At 47.5% G+C, this 22,968-nt stretch overlaps 1 protein-coding gene across 5 annotated transcripts in view; it reads right to left on the minus strand.

The window, feature by feature from the left end:
• Positions 1–1,814: 1,814 nt before the first annotated feature.
• The window catches only part of VSTM4 (V-set and transmembrane domain containing 4), a 126,436-nt gene continuing 105,282 nt past the window's right edge, over positions 1,815–22,968 (minus strand). For 4 of the 5 annotated variants that reach the window (XM_053312505.1, XM_053312504.1, XM_053312501.1 and 1 more), the window contains one exon: positions 1,815–5,457. In XM_053312505.1, coding sequence (XP_053168480.1) covers positions 5,444–5,457 — 14 coding nt within the window. In that variant the 3' untranslated portion in view covers positions 1,815–5,443. The remainder of the gene's footprint in view (positions 5,458–22,968) is intronic. The other variant, XR_008320245.1, reaches the window with a different exon arrangement.

Consider the following 22,968-nt stretch of genomic DNA (forward strand, 5'->3'; position numbering starts at 1 on the left):
AGTTGCACAATTCATGGTCTGCTTCTAATTCCCTGCTTTTGCATCCAAACCTGTCTTGCATTGAGCTTTGACATATGCACAGACATTCCAGGTCTTTCTCTGCATGACTGCCTTTCTCTTTCACTATGGATGGATGTGAGCAACTAGTTTTGATCACTTTTGCTGTTGTCAACACTGTGGAAAAAGTTGAATATTCACAGAATGCGACAAGTTAGCATTAGCTGGGGAAACAGCCATGTGTTATATACTTCTTTTGCCAAAGCTTATCTGAATAATGCTATTAAGCTACTGCTACTACTACTAGCTTGATTTTGTATTAAAAGCTTGACTTTAGGAATGTGTGACCTGTTTCTGAACAATATAGGGAACGCAATCAAACAACAATAATTGGAAGCAGCTCCACATTTAATGGGCTATATTCTGAGTTACCTGTTTAGGCACACCTTTGGAAAGTAGGCTACTAGCTGCTTGTAATTTAGAAGGATAATAACAATGTAGGCCAATGCTACAGTTATTTTTTCTAAAAGAAAGAACAAAAGAAAAAAATACATTGTTTGTAATGACACCAGAATGGCATCCAGGTCAATTAAAGAGTTGCAGTAAAGTGTAATCAATTTTCAGTTCCCAGGATTCCTAGAGAGGTAATCTCCCACTGCACCCTCTCCCACCAACAGCTGCCCACGCTAATGTGATTTACTCCTGTTTGCTGATAGTGATAAAGTTTAATGTGGAAGAACAACCCGTATTTAGTCAAAGTTGTATAGAGCCCTACCTTTCTTTAAAGTGTTGGACACACAACATTAACATTAACAACCTGATGAGGAGAAGCTAATGGAGCTGCACTTGTTTCCATTCTGGCATCAGGCCACAGTTTACCAATGACAGCAGAAGGATGCAAAGAAACATCATGACTCAGCAACTTCACCAGGTGCTGAGTTGCCCTAGAAGATGTCTCTCCTTTTCTTTTCTTTTTTTGCACACTGGGCCACCTCCAGCTTTGTTGCAACACAGATGTCTTGCCATATGTGTGGATCAAAGCAATATTATGCTGTTTTCCATTTGGTGCTTTTCATTTTCTTACAGAGGCAGTATCATATGAAACTGTCTTATAGTGAGTCGGTTCATTGGCTCTCCAAGGTCTCTGGCAAGAGATCTTCATAGTCCTACCTGAAACCCTTTAATGGGAGATCTGAGATTGAATCTGGGCCCTTGTAAATATAAAACATGAAATTGAGCAGCAGCCCATCCTAAAATTTGCAAATGAATTAATTAGAATATGAAGGCATTTTGGCCTTCACAAAGTAATTGCTAGCTTAGTGGCATAGTTTCAAGGCTTATCTGCCTTCTTCATTTGATTTGATTTGAAATGTCATCTTCTAACTTTGCCTTTTTTCTAGTCAAGTCAGTCTTCACTAAGATTTCCTCAACAGTTAAGGTAAGTTTCCCAAGAGCTGAGAGAGCTGACACCTGAAGCAAATTTATTTATTAGATTTGTATACTGCCTCACCCAGATGGTTCTAGGCCATTCACAAATATAAAAACAGATTTAAAAAAACAAGTAACTCATTAAAACAAAATATTTGTTTATTTATTAGATTTTGAATGTTTGATTCAAAAACACATGCCTGCCTGACAGGTGCACCTGTGCATCTCAGTGGGTTAATTAAGCGAAGTGTGATCGGCTAGCCAGAGCTACCATGGATTTTCTCAACACGTGAGGAAATGTAAAATATGTAATCATATTTAAGCATTAAATCAATTTTTAAAATATATCATTTGGATTCATTGTCATTACTAAGAAATTTCATACAAAGTGATTGAAATTGTCATTTATTAAGCACAAATGAACCAGGGAGTTACAAATAAATGAGAATACATAGATAATGAAAACAATGGAGAATCTTTAAAGTATTTCCTACAGAAGAAATATGCATCAATGGTTTTATTTCAGGAACTTATATGATGCTTGTGAACTAACCCCACCCAGAGGCAGATTTAGCCATGGACCTCAGGGACCACGTCTGTGGGCTCCAAATGATTGGGGGGCTTCCCAGAGCCCTGTCCACACCCACCACTGCCCTACCCCCCCCTGCTGATATTTGCCATCTTCAATGCCGGGGGGTGATTGGAGCAGGCCTCCCCCCTGCCCCTGTGGTGGGGGCAGCCTGCCTCACAGGTGCGTCTGTGCAGTGTGAATATGGAATGTCGCATGCCAGTGACGGGCAGGCTGCTCACCCCTGACCCCTGGTGGTGAAGTTGACAAATATTGTCACAGGCAGCAGTGGGACAGGTGCAGGGCAGCGGTGGGGCTCTGGGGATCCCCCCCCCAATCATCTGAAACCTCCCTAGAGACAGGAGTCACAGCAGCAGGGATTTTTTTAAAAAAAATTAAGGTGGGTCTCAGGGCAGGGGCAACCTCCGAGGCCCTTCAGGTCTGGGCTGCTTTTGAACCTAGGTTTTGCTTTTGGACCTTTTTGGACCCTGACCCCACCTGCCTTTAAGGCTTGCTGGAGCAGCATGTAAGCCATTGGGATGGGCTGTACACCTGACTGTGCCAGGACAATGCCACCGCACAACCCTGGCACTACAACACAGTCAGGCAGTCTGGTGCAAAAACCAGTTACGGGGAGCAACAGCAAGAGAGAGGGCATGCCCACACCGCTTGCTGTGGGCTTCTCAGAGGCACTTGGTGAAACAGGATGCTGGGCTAGATGGGCCTTGGGCCTGATCCAGCAGGGCTGTTCTTATGTTTGAGATCAGATGCAGTAAAACCCTGCATCTAGTTTCTGAGTAAAATGATTTGTGGGATAACATTAGTAATGGTGGGGATACCCTTCTGTGCACAGCAAAGATGCAGGAAGACTTTACCATGCGGTGCAGATGGGAGGAGTTGGGGAGCAGCTCACCACGGCCTGCTCTGTCTGTCTGCTAATAAACATAGCCAGGTAAAAGAAGATGTCTGTGAAGGAGACTTCATATTTGCTCTTCCCAGTTTGATTCCTGGGAATTTTAGCTTTCATTTATAAAAAAGCATTCCCAACCCTCATAGTAACTGAGATATCTTTGAAAATATGCAGATGATTGCCACGATCCAGTGAGAATAATTTCTGAGGTGGTTTTTGCTCACACACCTCTCCTGCCAGAATCATACTGAAGTGCACATGACTGTTAGGTATTGTAATGATACATAACAATCATGTTAGGTATCATTACAAGATACCTAACAATAGGTCATAAATGACCCAGCAAAATAGGTCCAGCAAATTGCATGCAAAATGTTGCAACACAAGATGTTCTTTCCAAAGTAGTGTTCAGGTAGTCTGGGAATAACAAAAATTTACATCTATGAGAATCCAGGGGTTAGGTTCCTACAAAAAAAAAAAAAAAAAACAGAGAAAAAGGCAGGGAAGAGGAAGAAAAAAGAGACATAATTACTCTACCTTGCTCTCCCAAGCCCTCTGATTTTCCACAAAAAATCATGGGGAAATTTTTGTTTGGAAAAAAGAGCCACACAATGGCTCTGCACTGGAAGTCCTTTCTGGGTCCTTTCTGGCCATTCAAACCCACAAATAGGTGAATATTAGCCAGTTTTTATACTGTGTATAAAGAAACCAGGTCTCTAAAACCTGTCCAAGTATATGCCAAACTGCAATTGTTGAAACCATGGGTAACAAGGGCTACCTGTGTTTGTGTGTGAGAAAGAGCGAGAGAGCACATAATAGTTTGCAAGAACCATCTGATTCCTTGGTGCAACACAACGCATGGTTCTGTGGTCCGATATATGGATGGTTCTATGTGTTGATGGATTTCAGTGATGTAGTGATAATGGTCCCGAGATAAGATTTGAAGTGGGCACCATCACTATTACCATCCACCACCACTCACCTGCTACTCATGCTCTATTTGCTGCTCACCCTCTGCCTGGCTGCTCATCCTGTTCCTTTTGCCAGGCCATGATCTAACGATGTGACTGGCACATTACAGGGACTGCATCATGGCCAGCCAAGGAAGGCAAGCAGAGAACCAGATAGCCAGTGGGGGTTATGAGGGCTAGGGGTCCCATGCTTGGCCGCATGGCGACACTGAGTGCCCAGTCAACAAGCAAGGGTGTCCCCCAGAAGTCCCAGTCATCAGTGGCCCAAGGACATTTGTCCCCACACCCCACCCCACTATAGCTATATACATGGTGGATTTGAGTGCCTTCTGACCTCTTGCAGCCCTATGATGCTATATTGCATCATTCATATATATAGCCCTATATTGCCCTATGAATCTACAATATACAGAAACCAACAAGCAACAGAGCTGAATGTGTAGTTTGTTGGCTGCAATAGCAGAAGAATAAAATTCCTGTCTAAGAATGAGACTAAGGCAAATAGAAGCACACCTGATAAGAAGATAAAGTTGCCACTAAAGAAGCAACTAGAAATAGTCTGTGACCTTGAGGGACAAAAACCTATTGTCCTTCCTTAGACAAGTTCAGTTGTGAACAACAGAACAGAAGACATTACCAAGCCTGATTAGCAAAGAACAGATAGCGAAGTTAGATGACATGGAAAATACTGAACCTGAGTCCAATAGCAAGCCCAGTTTCCGGTGGGAAGGCGACAAGCTGACATTGGTCATGTAATCCAAACTCACCAATTCAGTTTATTTCATCCAATTTACAGTTCGGCATTTTTCATGCCATCTAGACTCACCCAGCATGTTGAGGAATCATTTGAGCAGCACCCTTACTACAGGGAAGCCCTTCTGGAGGTGAAGGAGCAAAGGTCTTGGGGGGGGGTTGTCGTATATTAGTCATTGTTGTTCCCTTTGTCCCCTTCCTTTGTCTCTCCATTGTTTGCCTATCGACATATGGCCAACATTTCTTCCTTCCTGTGGCATCATATGCTTACTTTGCCAATCTGCTAACCTTTCCCCATGTTGGTTATGTTTTTGTGCAGCCAGCATTTCCCTGGGAAGTTCTTACAGAAGTCTTCCTAGATATGGAAAATACAATAATATGAATAGATTCTTAATCCAGAATGCTGCATGAGCTGAGAAGCTAGATCTGTTCCACAGCCTGGGCCACATTTATAACTGAACACAACAAAAAAGCAAAATCATTCAAAGAAAAGTGAGCGAAACATTAGAAGATTCCAGTACTCCCAACTGCCAGGTAAAACAGGTTTTACTGGACCTCATTCATTTGAAGTACAATTTTAAAAATCTAATTAAAAACAGAAGAATGAAGTTTTTAAAATGACACCTGTATGACATTTTATAAATAAACAACATAGAAAGCTTTAAATATGTCCTAGTATACGAGGGTCTGCTCTGGGTAGGCATTTACATCTTGTTTTCCTCAAAGAGAATCTGAGCATAGACAGTCATAGTAGCGATGCCTTTTTCTTCCTGGTGGGGTTTGATGAGTTCCAGTTCAGCATAGGTCAAATTTTCCTCAGCAATTTTTGGCTACAAAACAAAATTAGGGAAAAATGTCAATTCAATTCAATTTATTGAGCTGCCTGTCAGCAAACAAAAATGAGGCAACACTTCCCCAAATACACATAATCACTTGTAAAACCAGTTACTAAAATACAATAAAAAGTTGAAGAAAATCAGAAGCATTAATACAATGAAGAAAATCAGAAGCTAGTTATATACAAAACAGAAACATTAGGAGTTATTTCACAAGTCAAGAATAAAATCAGATTGTCAGATAAAATCACCAACCACTGTCTGGTGTGAGTGGCTTGAATTTATCTTTTTGAGCTTCTGATACAACAAACAGAGGGGAATGAATCGTTGACACTTACCTGAAGTGTCATTCTTCTCAGAGGTATGGGCAGTATCCGTGACTCTGGGTTGCCACCCACTTCCTGCTCCCAGACATGGCCAATTCAAGAATCTCTTCTCCCCTTAGGGGGCCTGGCAATCCCCAAGTCTTCAGTTCGTAGACAGCTGCTATGTGCTCCAAAAACAAAACACAGGCCAGGAACACACCAATATAGGCACAGTACAGGTGCTACAGATACAATGTGCATCCAGAGAGCATCCCGGCGCGAGTGGTTGTCCCTCGGGCCTTGGAGATGCCGGGGTGCCTAGGTAGATCAGAGAGTAAGGGTGGGGACGGATACTGCCCATACTTCTGAGGAGAATGACCCTTCAGGTAAGTGTCAACAATTCATTCTCCCTCAGAAGAGGGCAGTATCTGTGACACTGGAACCTACCATAGCCCCTCTTGACAGGGTGGGATCTCTGGTCTGGCCTTAGGTAGGGACTACCTGCTGCAAAACTCACCTGCCAAACACGGCGTCGGCCGAGGTCCAGTCGTGTATCTTGTAATGACGCACAAACGTAGACAAGGAGGCCCAGGAAGCTGCCCAACAGATGTTGACCAGTGGGGCCGCAGTGGAGAAGGCGGCTGTGGACGCGGTGCTCCTGGTGGAGTGGGCTGTGATCCTTTCTGGGGTCAGTACGCTGGATGCCTCATAGGCGAGCTGGATGCAACCACAGATCCAGCAGGAAAGGGAGGCCGTAGAAACTTTTTTTCCTAGGGAGCCAACCCTGAACGAGATAAAGAGGGAGTCTGACTGTTGGAGAGGCTTGGTACGATGCAAGTAAATCCTTATTGTCCTACGCACATCCAACTTCTGCCACTCCTTCTCCCTGGGAGAGGAGGGCCTTGGACAGAAGAAAGGCAGCATTAGTTCCTGGGCCCTGTGGAAAACTGAGTTTACCTTAGGGATGTAGGAAGGGTCTGTGCACAAGGGCACGCAATCTGGGAAGACCAGGCACAGTTCTCTGAGTGCTGACAGCGCCCCCAGGTCGGAGACCCACCTGGATGAGGTGATAGCCGCCAAAAACAGCACCTTGAGGGACAGGATCCTCAACGGCACTGACCTCAATGGTTCAAAGGGTGGCTTAGTTAAGGCCTTCAGGACGAGGTTCAGATCCCACGTGGGGAACCTGTGTACCACTGGGGGGTTGAGAAGGGCCACTCCCTTGAGGAATCTCTGAACATGGGGGTGCGTGGAAAGGGAGGGCACCTCCTGAACCTGGAGGATGGTGGAAATGGCAAAGACCTGCCGCCGAAGGGTGTTGGGGCGAAGGCCCTTGTCCAGGCCCTCTTGGAGGAAGGAGGACACTGAGGCGTCAAGTGGTGCTACCCATGTCACAAAGCGCACCACGTCACAAAGGCCCTCCAGGTTGACTGGTAGACCCTAATGGTAGAGGGATGATGGGAGGCCAAGATGGTCTCCTGAACCGCCCTGGAGTAGCCATGTGACTCTAGAGAGCTCCGCTCAACCTCCAAGTGTGTAGATTAAGCCAGTCCGGCTGTGGATGGAACACTGGCCCCTGCCTGAGAAGCTGCAGGTGGACAACACCACTAGGTCTGAAAACCATTCCCAGAAGCATGGGTGGTGTCCTGGACAATGCCACTAGGTCCGAAAACCAGGGCCAGCGGGGCCAGTGTGGCGCTACCAGGATGGCCTCTGCCTGAAGGAGGCGAATTCTCCGGATGGTCTGTGGGATGATGGGCATCGGGAGAAAGGCATAGAGAAGTCCGAGTGGCCAGAAGTGAGACAGGGCGTCCGCCCCCTCAGCCCCCGGAGTCCAGGTTAAGAACCGGGGCAGCAGAGCATTCCCCAGGGAGGTGAAGAGGTCCATGACTGGGGCTCCGAACCCTTGAATGATCCAATTGAATGCCCGAGGGTCCAAGGACCACCCGGCCTGGTCAATCTGGGCCAGGCTCAGCCAGTCTGCTACTGTGTTCTGGACGTCCCTTATGTGGTCAGCCTTGAGAGACCGCAGGTTTCTTTCTGCCTACTCCATTAGGCTGGAGGCCTCCCGCATCAGGGAGCAGGACCTCGTCCCTCCCTGTCTGTTGACATGAGCCTTTGCCGTTGCGCTGTCTGTCCGGATCCTAACAGTAATGACCGTTAGGGCAGGGGCAGGAACTCCCTGAGAGTTCTAAATTACACGGAGCTCCAGCCAATTTATGGATTTCTTTCCTTTCGGCTTCGGTCCATTGCCCTTGTACCACCTGCTGCTGACCATGGACGCCCCAGCCCTGGAGGCTGGCATCGGTGGTGACCTGGACCCAGTCGGCCTGTAGGAACTGTACCCCCCTGCTGGTCACGGCAGGAAACCACCAGGGCATGGACCGTAGGACCATGATTGTTAAGGTCACCTTCAGCCCGGACCTACGCAGGATGTAGTCCTGGTAGGCTAGCAGGAACCACTGGAGTGGTCGTAAGTGCACTCAGCTCCAGGGCACTATCTCTATAGTTGATATCATGAGGGCCTGGAGGCGGCTCAGGGAAAGGACATCCGAGCATAGTCAATGGACTAGGGAGCAGCATTTGGAGGACAGTTTGGTCCTGCAATTGGGGGGAAGGAACACCTTCCCCTGGATCATGTCGATGAGCGTCCCCAAGTGGAGGACCCTGGTTAGGGCCGTTAGGGAGCTCTTCTGGAGGTTTACAATGAAGCCGTGGGTCCTCAGGACCTCCAGAGTGGAGTGGACGTCCTCCAGCCCCTTGGTGAACAACAGGGATTGGATCAAAAGATCACCCCAATATGGATAAAGGTGGATGCCCCTGGTCCTCAAGTGCGCCACGATTGCCACCATGAGCTTGGTGAACACCTGAGGCACAGCTGAGAGCAGGTAGAGAGTGGTAGTGGAAGTGGAGCTGGTTGTACGCGAAGCGGAGGAAGTGCCTCTCCTGAAGGTGGATGGGGACATGTAGGTACGCCTCCTTGAGGTCCACTGAGGACAGGGAGTCCCCCTGCTGGAGAGCCATCAGAATGGACCAAGGGGTCTCCATGCAGAACGCCCTCTTCCTCTGTTCACATGCTTCAGGTCCAGGATTGCCCTCCATTCGTCGTCGTTCTTGGGGACTAGGAAGAGGATTGAATAAACCCCCTGACCCTGCTCCCCGGGCAGGACCGGCTCTATGGCCTGAATGCTGACTAAGTGGCGAATGGCTTCCAGCATCAGCCGATGCTTGGGCCCCTTGAGGGACTGAGGGGAAGGGAGGAAGCGTTCCCTGGGCTGGCTGACAAATTCCAGGGAATAGTCCTTGGAAACAGTCTCGAGGACTGAGCACATCTGATCCCAGATGTGCACAAACCTCTGAAGCCTCCTCCCCCACCTGTGTGAGCTGCTGCTCCAAGTCATTGTGAGGAGTTGCACCTGAGGGCGGGCTTGGCTGGCTGCACGGGCTGCTGGAAGCGTCATGATGCATTGTCCCGAAAGGAGTTCTGAGGTCTGGACTAGGATCCCCTGTCCTGTCTGGCCTGCTGGAGCTGAAAAGAAGACCTGAAGGCCCTGAATGAGAGAGGAGAGGTAGAAGAAGAGGAGGAGGCAGAAGAGAACTATCTATGCTCAGTGTGCTGGGCCGTCAAGGGCATGGCCTTTTTCCTATCCTTGGTTTCAATTAGAACTGGTTCCAAGGCCTCCTCAAACAGCTTGCCGCCCTTAAAGGCCAAATTAGCTAGGTTAGACCTAGATAACCTAGCTAATTTGGCCTTTAAGGGCGGCAGACTTCTGGTCCACCTTCCAGTTTTTGAGCCACAAGTGGTGCCTGACTGTGATGTCTGAGGCCATGACAATGGCCAAGAGCTGGGCTGCATCCAAGGATGAGTCAGCCATAAAGGCCACCGCCTTGCCCAGCTTATTGAGGCAATATTGAGGTTTGGGGGGGGCAGTTTCTCCCCTTCATCCCCCAAGAGTTCACCCTCCTCCCACTCGGAATCTAAGTCCTTCGAAGGGGTCCCTGGGGGAGCCAAGCTGGTGGCAGGGCGGCAGGATGGGTGGATCTGGGTCCCGGGTGTGTGTGAGGGGCTCTGCCGGCCTAGCGCCCCCCGAAGGCCCTAAGATGGCTGCCACCATGCTGAGGGCACCTAAGATGGCCACCATGGGGTCAGCAGCACCCAAAACGGCCGCCGGAGTGGCGGGAAGGGCTGGAGGGCAAGCCGAAGCCATGGCTGGTGGCCATGGGAGCTTCCACAGCTCCTCAGAGACCACAAGATGCAGAAGGACCGCGAAGGCCGGGGGAATCTTCTCCTCACCAGCCTCAGGTGCCAAGAGGGAGGACACCTGTGAGGCGCAGAGGCACTTATCTGGGGGGAGCCTGGAGAGAGCGCCCGCTCCAGAGTCCACTCTCAGATTGTCCAGAGGACCTCCACACTCCTTGGATCCCACCAGAGCCGAAGCGCCAGCTGACTCACCCATCCCCAAGACAGGACTGCCACCGCTCTGCTTTGTCTTCTCACCGCTGCCTTGCTTGGGCTTCTTTGCCTTGCTTGTGGCCCTGGTTGTCCTGATGGGCTGCCGAGCATCGGTCGCGGGAGCGGTCACCGTCGCCTACTTGGCCTGGCATGGGGAGTGCACCAGAGAGTCCTCTGAGAGGTAGGGGGACACCTCCCTCTCACCGCAAGAGAGCTCCGCTGCCATCAGCAAGCGCTGCGAGCTGCAGCAGAGGAACTGTTGTTGCTTCGCCCCCTCCCCAGGGAAGGTCTTGCCGTGCTGGAAAATCCGGGGGGGGGGGGCGGGGAGGAGAAGGAGACCATGAGGCACAGAGCTTGGGGAAGAAACGTCCTGCTAAGAGCAGACAGGGCGAAGAACTGAAGACTCAGGGATTGCCACGTCCCCTATGGGCAATTCTTGAATTGGCCCTGTCTGGGAGCAGGAAGTGGGTGGCAACCCAGCATCATGGATACTGCCCTCTTCTGAGGGAGAATCTGAATACCATGAAGATGCTGAAGTTCCACTGCAGACAAAGTGTGCAAGTTGCAACTGTTCCTTTGCATGCTACAAAGTGCAAAATGCCTTACCTTTTGGAACATGTAAAGTAGCTTTCAGTTAGTGGCTGACATGTTGCACAGTCTGCCATTGTCATAATGCTCTGATCTGGGGCTGCGGTTGACTCATAAATAGCCCTGATGCTGTTGAGAACAAGCGGTTGCACAAGCAGCACTACCACAGTTTAATTGGTTTGAACTGGTTTTGAACCAGTTTGAACTGGTTTTGAATTACATGGGAGCTATTTATGAGCAGCATTATGGTGAAGGTAGAATGTGCATCATGTCAGCCTATGTCTTCAGATTTTTGGCTTTCCATGCTGGAAATCAGCCCAATTTAATGTCCCTAGATGCAATGTTCAGAACAGACATGTGGCCACAGAGAAGACTGAAAGTGAACCTTTTCTGATCAAAATGGGCTCAACCACACTCATCCAAGTATGGAAAAAGAACAATAATGGGGAGAGCTTCCACAGCCCTAGAGTTATGTGTGAGATACCAAGTAAAACATGCAGGGCCGAATTATGCTGAGGTCCTAAACTACGTTAAGCTAAAAAGTCCCCATATAGCATTACCTCCCTCCCCCTCAACAATTTCTAACAAAAAGGACAATGAAAATAGAAATCACAATGATTTATTTTACTTGGTGCAAGCAAAGATGCAACAACAACAAATAGGGTGCACAATCTAACAAAAAACTTACAATCAGCCTATTTGCATTAGGAATATCTTTAACTGAAAATACGTTATGTAAAACTTGAAATTTGGGGGGGGGTTGAGGCCCCTCATAAAGTGAGGCCTTTGCTTAGCTTGTGCCTAAATCCCACATTGAAAACAAACCGAGGCTGTGCACGTGAGCAGCCCTACCCATCTATCTACTAAGCTCCTGCCTCTTCCTCCTCCCTTCCCACCACAAATGTGTGCTGAGTAAAAGAACCTGCTCCTCTGTCCCCAGCACCACAATGCTAGCAGTGTTCAGTGTGTGAGCTCTTGCTGCCTATCAGTAGTGCATCCATGTCCTTTCAGCCTGGGTCAATCAGAGAAGGGGTGTGTGCCACAATGTGGACAGCCGTGGAAGCAGCTCACATGCCGGTTCTTCCTGGGGTGCACAACTTTGGCCCTCTAGCTGTTGTTGGACTACAACTCTCATCTTTCCCAGCCACAGAGTCCAGTAGGGATGATGGGAGTTGTAGTCCAACAACAGCTGGAGTGCCAAAGTTGTGCATACCTGGGGTGCTTGGAAGAGAGGAGAAGCCCGAAACGGGAGCTTCCTCTTTCCACCCAGCAGGGAACTGGATGTGAATGGAGGGTGTACATGCACTTCCTCCATTCACAGCCAGTTCCAAGTGGGTAGAAGGAAGAAGCTACCTTTTCGGCTTCCCTCCCGACTAACAGCCTGGGGAGCCAGTGGGAAGCAGAGCGTGTGGCATGTGTCAGCACTGCCAGCGAGTGGGTGATGGGCTTCCCACCATCTAGGAGGCTGCTCAACATTTCTGCTGCTGAGATTGGAAAGGGTGGAGATTGGAGAAGAGAAGAGATAGCTGCAGAGATCAGCAGCTGTACAGAAAGAGAAAAAAGGGAGGAAGGAGGAGGAGAGAGTAGTAGCAGCAGGTCATCTCTGTAGCTCCAAACTCAAAAGGGCAAAAGATCTTTCATTTTGGGCTGCAGAAACACAAAAAGGAGAACACCTATGAAGCACAGAAATCTCTTGCCCCCATGATCCTCAGTGGTATGTAGCTTTTCCTCCTATGTTCACCACCCCTCCTCAGCAGCCCTGGAGGCAGACTGTGCCCTGTCTGTGGTGGTGTGCACCTCCTTATCATTGGTGCAGCAGCCCTTCTGCTGCTGCCTCTGCCACCACCCAGGCAGCCTCCCGGGTGGTGGGAAGCCCACCACCCACTCACCGGCAGTGCTGACACACACCACACGCTCTGCTTCCCACTGGCTCCCCAGGCTCCTGGGCAGAGGGAAGCAGAAAAGCCCTGAAATGGGAGCTTCCTCCTTCTGCCCACCTGGAACTGGTTGCAAATGGAGGAAGTCCATGAGCATGTGCAGCCAGTTCCCAGTTGAGTGGAAAGGGGAAGCTCCCGTTTGGGGCTTTTCTGCTTCCCACCACCCAGGAGCTTGAGCAGCCCAAGTGGGAAGTGGGATCGTGTAACAGGCAGCAGGAGGCAGAGCAGGTGGTGGCCAGGCGGGTGGCAGCAAGAATGGCCAGCTGGCCAGAATGGGACAGGAGAATGCAAGGGGCAGCTCCCAGACAGTGGGGGGCTTGTGTTCTATGTCAGCCCAATTATAGCCAAATGCTACTAGGAAGGCTGCAAACTGGAACAACAGGTTACTCACCTGTAACTTTGGTTCTTCTAGCGGTCATCTGTACTTTTACACTAATGGGCTATGCGCCTGCGCAGAAACCTCTTCAAAATCTAACAAGCTCAATTCTCCTGCTTTGGGTGAGAACCCCAGCCGCTATATGCGGCTGCACCACTCCTCATCCCCTCAGTCACAGAGTCGCATAACAAGCTAGCACCCAAGGAGGAGGGAAGAACAGAAGCAAACATAACCTGCCAGAAATTTTTATTTCAGAAACAAGTACATCAACTGAAAATGGATTGCAGGACACTCCTGCCAAACACAGCATCATTCCGTGCCCTGGTATCAATTGCATAATGACAAATAAACGAATGGGGTGAAGCCCAAGTAGCCGCCTGACCTATAGTGTCTAACGGGACCAACCCATCAAAGGCCACAGAGGGCGCCACGGACCTAACAGAGTGTGCCTTAACCGTAGGAGGCAATTGCTTATGGGCCAATAGATAACAAAGCTCAATTGTGGAAACTATCCACCTAGACATGGATTGAGCCAACTCTTGGAGACCTTTACGTGGCTCATCATACAGAACAAACAAGGTAGGAGACTTCCTCCATTCAGCAGACTTCTGAACACAGAAGGATAATGCACTTTGAACGTCCAAATGATGTAACCTCCTTTCCACATCCGAGGAAGGATTTGGAAAAAACATGGGCAAAGTGAGCGGGGATGAACGGTGAAACATGGACACCACTTTGGGCAGGAACTGGACATCCGGCCTGAATACAACCTTGTCCTTATGAAACTGAAGGTACGGTTGGTCAATCCTCAGGACCCTCAACTCACTTACCCTCCTGGCAGAGGTAATGGCCACCAAAAAGGCGACCTTCCAGGTTAGAAGATGGGGATCAATTGTAGCCAGAGGCCCAAATGGAGATTGCAGCAGACCAACCAATACCACTGATAGGTCCCAGGCTGGTGACATGACAGGATTGTCCGGGATTGTCAAACCCTTCAGAAAACTTTTCACCACCAGATCTTTAAACCATGAAACCTGGTTAGCGGGGGGACGTGCCACAATGGCAGCCAAATACACCTTAAGGGATGAAAGCTTTAAACCAGACTCCTTAAGGAATAACAGATAATTACATATATCTTGAACAGATGGATTAAATGCATCAAACCCATGCAGGGAAGCGAATGAACAGAAACGAGTCCACTTGTGATAGTAGGACTTCCATGTGGACTGCTTCCTGGCAGCAACCAAAACTTCCTGAAGTCTCAGCGGGAAGTCAGCAGAACCTTCCATGCCATCAGATGGAGGGACTGAACATCCGGGTGTAGCACTCTTCCCTTCTCCTGCAACAGCAGGTCTGGTAGGGCAGGCAGGTGTTTCCAATTCACCACAAAGCACCCCAGGGCAGGAAACCAAGGCCTCCTGGGCCACCATGGGGCTATCAGGATCGCCCTGGCCCAATCCACCCTCAGTTTGCGCAGGACCCTCAGAATGAGGGGAAATGGGGGAAAGACACAGAAGAGGGCCCATCCAAGAGATGATGAAGGCATCGCCCTCACCCTCACCCTCGCCTCTCCTGGAGCAATAGAGGGCACATTGCATATTTTCCCAGGAAGCAAATAGGTTCAGAGTTTGGACCCCCCATTTTATAAATATGTCCCTGAGAACACCCTGGTGTAACACCTACTCATGGGAGACCACCGTCAGTCTGCTAAGAGTGTCCGCTTGAACATTCAGGGAACCCTGTATATGAATTACCTGATGCGATACCGCATGTGCCACGCACCAATGCCAAAGGGCCAGAGACAGAAACAGCAGGCTCCTCGAGGACATGCCGCCCTGTTGACTGATGTAGACTTTCACCGTATAGTCACTGCATGACCCCCAATCATGGGTAGGAAGCCTTTGAGGGTGTTGAAAATGGCCAACAGCTCCAGATAATTGATGTGTCAAGCCCTTTCCTTGGGGGACCAATGTCCACTCAGGTGAAACCCCTCCAGGTGTGCCCCCCAGAGTCCACCACATGGACACCAGCCATGCCCCGCAAAATTCCAGGGCATAGCTCAATCGTATGACTGTAAGGACCCACTGGTCCATAGTCACTTTGTCCCAGTTCACCAAGAATGGGGCTAGGTGAGTCCTGAAGTGCCCCAGGTCATTGCTTCTTTTGGAAGGTATTCGGGCGCTGCTTCTGAAAAGGCATCTTACTGGGCTGGATGCCCGACTTGTAGGTTGACTGGGACTTGTTGCCCCAAAAGGACCATTCTGAAGGCGACTGTTGCTGAGAAGGGGCCTTCTGGGGTTGATAAGGCAACCACTTGGCAGTCTTCTGTGGTTTAGCAGCCAATGAAGCGTACTACATGGAGCTCACTGTGCTCCTCAATTTCTGAACTTTCTAGAGCGTGTCATCCATCTGTTCAGAAAAGAGGCTACAGCCCTCAAAGAGTCTTCGACCCTAGCATGAGCCTCATAGTGCAGTCCAGACGAATGCAACCAAGCGTGTCATCTGAGCACCACAGAAGTGGCCATCACCTTAGCCGCACATTCCACCAAATGTCAGGCCAAATAAACTTCTTGTTTCACCACCTGAATAGCCTCATGGAAAAAGGCTTGTGCCGGATCCCTTTTGTCCTGTGGGAGGAGATCCAGGAAAGGGGCCACCTTCTCCCACAAAAAGTGGTTATATTGGGCATTATACGCCTGATAATTGACCACCCTCAAGTGGAGGGCTGAAGCCAAATAAAGCTTTCTCCCAAAGGAGTCAAATTTTCTGCCCTCTTTATCACTCAGTGCTGACTGGCTGGGACCTCTGGTCCTTTGCAAGAATGCCTCCACGACAATCGAATTTGGGGTGGGATGATTTTTCAAAAAGGTCATTTCATCTTGTAATTTGCACCCTTTAAAAATTCTCTAGATGCCTGTTAGGCTGAGAAAGCGTCACAGGCTTCTTCCAGTGACCTCGTATGACCCTCAACAACGCTGGGTTCAGGGGCAAAGTGGCCGGTACCTTGGCCTCTGAATCAATAAGGCTGAACAACGGGTCCAGTTTTCCCTTTTGCTGGGTACCAAGGCTTACTCCTAAGGCCGAGGCCATTCAGGTCACATAAGCAGAGTACAGTTTGAAGTCCTCTGACGGGGAGACTGGCTTCAGGTCTGATTGTACATCGAGCAGAGACGAGCCCAGGGAAACAACTTCAGTGTCCTGGGAGCTAACATTGCTCTCATATTCTGGCTCCCGGGGAGCCAAAGGGTCTTGTGCCACAGGCATCGAATCCAAAGGGGAGCACAGTTTACTATCCAGGTTGTCTGGTATTGAAGCGGAGAATCCAGTCTACAGAACTGGGACAGGCACGGTAGTCTGTTGTATCACTGGAACCAAAAGGGGCGGTTCATGACGCTCGTTTTGATCTCTTTGGGAGTGTTGCAGTGAGCGGGAACACAGCCTCCCTTCCAGATGCAAGGGGGGTTCATGCCAACCCCTCATCATCACGGGTTTCCCATACGTGGGATCCTCCAAGTATCGAGACCCATAGTGGGGTCTCACATAATACGAGTAGTCAGAAGTATGTCCACCTGGTATCGATCGTACGATCCAGAGTCCCAGTGCCAAACACCATAAGAAGGATCAATATCATTTGAAGAGCGATATTCAGCTGCCCGGTATCAATCAGGATATGACTGATCATGGCAGTCCCAGGACCGATCCTGCCTGTAAGTCGAGGAGTGATCTTCTGACTCCCAACAGGCATCACAGTACCTAAGAGAGATACGCTCCTGGTGTCTTCGAGGGGGCGACCAACACATAGGCAGCCACGATGTGTCCTCTGAGGGCTTGGTTGGAGAATAGGCCTCCTCCTCCGATGAAGCATAACCCGGTTCATTCGTCACCATCGAAAGTTCTCTACTTGACCTAGTCTGATCATGAGCCAAGTCCAACGACTCCGCAGCCAAAGGCAAGCTAGGCCGTGCCAATACTGACAACTTCTGTATGGGATGATCTGAGGCCACCTTTGTCTTCTTGGCCACAGGGGCCTCTGATGCAGGACCTCCTCTATCTTCTTTTTCTTGGGTATAGGAGGTAGATGTCAACCCGCTGGCAAGTCATGATGCAATTTCAGCTTTTTCTTCTTCAGCTTCGGTACCGATCCCGAGAGATTTGGAGAGGACTTTGGTACCACAGGAGCCGAACACTGAGGGAGGTCTTCTGAGCGCACTAGCTCACTTGAAGCCGACAAAGGTTGAGTGGTAGATGATGACAAAGCCATTACCAGGAGAGCTGGTCTTGTGGTAGCAAGCATGACTTATCTCCTTAGCTAAGCAGGGTCCACCCTGGTTGCATATGAAAGGGAGACTAGAAGTGTGAGCACTGCAAGATATTTCCGTCAGGGGATGGAGCTGTTCTGGGAAGAGCAGAAGGTTTCAAGTTCCATCCCTGGCTTCTCCAAGATAGGGCTGAGCGAGATTCCTGCCTGCAACCTTGGAGAAGCCACTGCCAGTCTGTGAAGACAATACTGAGCTAGATAGACTAATGGTCTGACTCAGATAGATAGACAGATCTATGGCCAATGGCCAAAACAAAAACACAACACAAACAAATTCCAGCATTCAACATTAACTTAGTCATTAACTTTAGCATCAATCAATGAACTACGAATTCTAATTGCGATGTAACAAAATTTTGCTACAACGTGAGAGATGCAAAGTACATTATCTTCAAGTAAAAATTTCACCAGAAAATAATCCGATTGATGTTGAAACCTAGAAAGAAGTGGCAGAATCAAATGACATCTAATGTTACTGTAGAATCTACAGTGTAATAAAATGTGAGCGATTGATTCAGGTTCACCCGAACCACAAGGGCACAAGCGAGCCTCCAGGGGTAGATGTTGAAATCTCCCCATTAATACAGCTGAAGGAAAGGCACTGAAGTGTGCTCTTGAAAAAGCCCAGCAGAACTTTCCGACAGTTATGATAGACAAATACGAAGCCGGGGAAAACCCCACCCTGGCCTTAAACTGACTGTAAAATGCTGGTAGACAAGCCAACTGGTTCTGAGACTCCATATCATTTAGACGTTGACGAACTAATTTTTTTTTTTTTTGCATTCACTAGGCCAGTTTCTAATAAAAATTCAGGATCTAGGCCAATACTGGAAAGTTTATCCATAATCGTCACCAGCCAAATAGTCTGGGGTGTAGCTGAAATAAACCCAGGCACAAGTCCCACTGGCTGGAGGTGAAGCTTCAGCCAGTAGAAAATAATCTGCAACCATGCCCTGGTCTTAATCCTCCACAACCCAGCCTCCTGTCGTAGCACCACATTAGGGGTGCATCTAGGTGTACCAAAAAGTGCTCTTAGAAAGCCCAACTGTACCCACTCTAGGGGCATAAAACTATCAAAGGGGCCCAATTGAACTCCATACAAAAGTAGCAGGACAGTTTTAGTGAGGAACAATTTAATGGCGGCAGGAATATATCCTCCGCCCTGAGCATGGTGAAATCTCAGAATAGCTACCGTGCTTTGTTGGGCCAGATCAGAAACCATTCTAGCATGGGCGCGTTGCCTGTTGTGATATTGAAATATCACACCAAGATATTTAATTTGCTTTACTTGCTTTACAACAGGAGCCCCTGGTGGCGCAGTGGTAAAACTGCCGCCCTGTAACCAGAAGGTTACAAGTTCGATCCTGACCAGGGGCTCAAGGTTGACTCAGCCTTCCATCCTTCCGAGGTTGGTAAAATGAGTACCCACAATGTTGGGGGCAATATGCTAAATCATTGTAAACCGCTTAGAGAGCTCCGGCTATAAAGCGGTATATAAATGTAAGTGCTATTGCTATTACTTGTTCGACTTGATGTCCCCAAACAGCCCATCTAAAACTCTTAGCTTTATTGTTAAAGCAAACTATTTTTGTTTTTGAATAACTGATGACCAGATGTTCCTCCTGACAATGTATTACCAAAGCCCCCAGAGCTCTTGCAAGGCCTGATCTAGTTTGGGAAAGAATCACTGCATCATCAGCATACATCAATAGTGGCAGCCTTCTGTTTGCTAATATAGGGGCAAAAGTATCCAATTTCCGTAAACGCTTAATTAGATCGTTTACATATAAAAATTAAACAAAAAAGGTGCAAGTATACACCCTTGTCTCACACCTTTTGAAGTTGGAATTGCTTTAGATAAGTGACCAATAGAGTTGAAATGAACACAGATAGAAGAGTTCTCGTGTAACTTATAAAGTAACAGTGAAAGTCGCTTATCAATTGATGTATTAGCCAATTTTCCCCACAGTAAATTTCTAGAAATAGAATCAAAGGTTGATCGAAAGTCGACAAATGCAGCAAAAAGCGATTGTTTACCCAAGGAAATGTACTTTTCAATAAGATGTTGCAGGATTAAACAATGATCTATAACTGATCTGCCCTGTCTACAGCCAGCTTGCTCATCTTCTAATAAGCCTTCCTGGTCCAGCCAGGAACATAATTTCATGCATAGATGTTTTGCATATAATTTGCTTATTATAGTTAAGAGACTTATTGGTCTATAGTTGGATGCATCTTCTCTTTTCCCTTTCTTGAAAATCGGGACAAAAATAGCCATAACCCAGTCCTTTGGGATGTGGGCCGTCTGATCAATATAAGTGAATAGAGCAGCCAACACAGGAGCCCACCAGTCAATGTGATCCTTCAGAAGATCAGGAGGAATAAAGTCATTTCCTGGGGCTTTCCTACCTTTAAGTTGGGAAATCAGTTGCTTGATCTCTTGAGGAGATACAGCAGGCCACTGAGGCAAATCTCCTACAGGTAGATCCAAGCAGAAATGTGCACTCTGATCAGTATATAGGCATACAAAATGCGACTCCCAAATTTCCGCTGGGATTAAAGAATCCCTTTTATCATTGGGAGAATTGGAAGAGGCAGAAACTAGTCTCCCCAAACCCACTGAATCCTTATTCTTGACTGTATTAAGAAGCAATAGCCAATTTTCCTGCATGGAGGCTTTTTTCTTGCTCCTCAAGAGCACCTTATAGGCTTTCTTTTTCTTAGCTAATTCCAGTTTCAAAAACAGGGTCGGGTTATTTTTAAACTGAACAGAAAAAGAGACCAAATCCCTTTTTGCTACTATGCAATCCTGATCAAACCATTTTTTGCGGTGTCTGGGTCTGCGAGGAGGATAGACATGACATGTTCTAGTCAAAAACGGTTTCAAGCATTGTACAAGCACGTCATAGGCAGAGAGAATCAAAGGAACACCTTGATCATGCAAGATTCTAGCACGTGTCTCTATTCCAGCCTTAGAATTAAGCCATCCACAAACAGCTTGCTCAGACTGTCCGTTCCATTTTACTCTAATCAGCCCAGAGCAAGCAGAAGAACTTGAAGATAAAGAGCTAGAAATTCCATGACAGTGGTCTGTAAATTCGCATGTCAGAGTAAGTGGGTAATGGTCACTTTCAGGTCTAGCTATAAGCCTAAGCTCTTCTATCTTCACCACTAGGTCACAAGTAACCACAAAAAAGTCGATAGTAGAGAATTTAACAGCCAAACAAAAAGTAAATTGGCCTGGGCAATCCCCAGGAGCAGCTCCATTCAGGATGATCAGATCTAAATTATGGGCCATCTGAACCAAACATAGCCCTGCAAAATTTCCAATGGGATCGATAGAGATACATGTGGGGAGACAAGAGTTTGTGTTTCGTGAGGGAGGTCTGACTCAGTATATGGCAGCTTCCTATGTTCCTATGTACCCTGCATGGTCAATATTTGCACAATATAAGTGGAAAATCAGACATCACCAAGACCTGGCAATGGCTTAAGAATGGCAACTTGAAGAAAGAAACAGAAGGTTTAATACTGGCTGCACAAGAACAGGCACTAAGAACAAATGTAATGAGAGCAAAAGTTGAAAAATCCACAACAAACAGCAAGTGCCGCCTTTGTAAAGAAGCAGATGAAACTGTGGACCACCTAATCAGCTGTTGTAAAAAGATCGCACAGACTGACTAAAAACAAAGGCATTACAAGGTATCAGGGATGATATACTGGAACATCTGCAAAAAATACAAGCTACCTGTAGCCAAAAATTGGTGGGACCATACAATTGAAAAAGTTGAAGAAAATGAAGATGTAAAAATATTATGTGACTTAGGGACCATAGGGGACACAGAAATCACCATCAGCCAATTACAAAAAGCAGCTTTACTGGGAACAGCCTATATTCTGCAACAATATCTATAATAACAGCAACAACATTGACAATAAAATTCAGCCATCCCAGGTCCTTGGGAAGGACTCGATGTCTGGATAAAACAAAACAGTCAATAACACCTGTCTGACTGTGTAAACAAGAAATAATAAGTAAGTCTGAGTTGACACCAGCAGGGGTAGAGCCACCATTGGGCGAACGGGTTCAAAAAACCCAGACTGCTGCCAATCGGATGCATCTGATGTGGGGGCATGATTTCACTCCCAAATTGGGAGTTTGGGACTTTCACAACTTTAAAAGGAAGGGAAAGCTGCTCCAGCCATGATGCAAACGCAGTGCTGGCCAATTTTGCTCCCAAACAGGGCCATGTAGCCCCTTTTGGGAGCGAAGCAATGCCTCCTGCATCTGACATATGATGCAGGGGACATGGCTAAACACGCCACGTGTCATCATCAGATGCAGGGGCAGAGCAGAGGGGCCCACAGAGGCGGCAGAACCAGGGCCACCACTTGGCTCCCTCCGCACCTGAACACCAGAATCCTAGTCAGACATTATGTTGTATGTATGACCACTTGTACACACTGATGTCTTAATGGCTGCACTGCATTCATTTAAACATGTGAATGACTGTACCTGTGTACAGATCTGAACCTGTGTGCAATGTACACTTGTACAGTGCACACAGTGCACACATGAACATAATGTGAATGGGCCTAGAGTACTGCTGTACCACATTCAACATAATGTGTGAACGACTGTACCTGTGTACAGATCTGTATCTGTGTACACTGCATACCAATTGTACCATGTTGAACATAATATATGATATATAATGAGCTGAAGAAAAATTTTTAAATGACATTTCCTAAGAGGCCAGAATCCTTCCTGCTGGGAAAAACTCAAGGAGAGTTCTCCAGAAGAAACTTAACATTTTTTATGTATGCAACCACGGCGGCTAGAATAGTATATGCGCAGAAATGGAAAGACAATAAAATGCCCTCAAAAGAAGACTGGTTGATAAAAATTTTGGAATATGCTGAGAAGGCAAAACTTACAGCACTTATAAGGGATGAAAAATTTGAATGTTCCAAAGAAGATTGGGAACCATTCTTACCTTACTTAAAGCACTATTTTTCTAACATGGACCCTTCAGCAGGGTTTGAAATTTAGTAATAACAGCAGGTTGGGTAGGGTAAAATTGAGTTTGCAATGTGGAGTATATATATTTTGAATGACTATGGCAATGGTTTATATGTATAGCTAACATGAACCGCGCAGACTGGTAAGCGGGAAGTCAATATTTACTTAATTAAATGTAATTGGATTGTTAAGATATTGTAAAAACTAATAAAATTTTAAAATGCGAAAAGAAAAGAAAAGAACATAATGTGTGATATAAAGGTTCTAAGGTAAAGTGTGCTGTCGAGTCGGTGTCGACTCCTGGTGACCACAGAGCCCGGTGGTTGTCTTTGGTAGAATACAGGAGGGGTTTACTATTGCCATCTCCCATGCAGTATGAGATTATGCCTTCTTCCTATATCACTTCTTCCTATATAACTGCTTTCCGATATAGGAGTTTCCCATAGTCTAGGAAACATACCAGCGGAGATTCAAACAGGCAACCTCTGGCTTGCTAGTCAAGTCA

The sequence above is a fragment of the Hemicordylus capensis genome, chromosome 3 (assembly GCF_027244095.1).
Source record: "Hemicordylus capensis ecotype Gifberg chromosome 3, rHemCap1.1.pri, whole genome shotgun sequence".
Lineage (NCBI taxonomy): Eukaryota > Metazoa > Chordata > Lepidosauria > Squamata > Cordylidae > Hemicordylus > Hemicordylus capensis.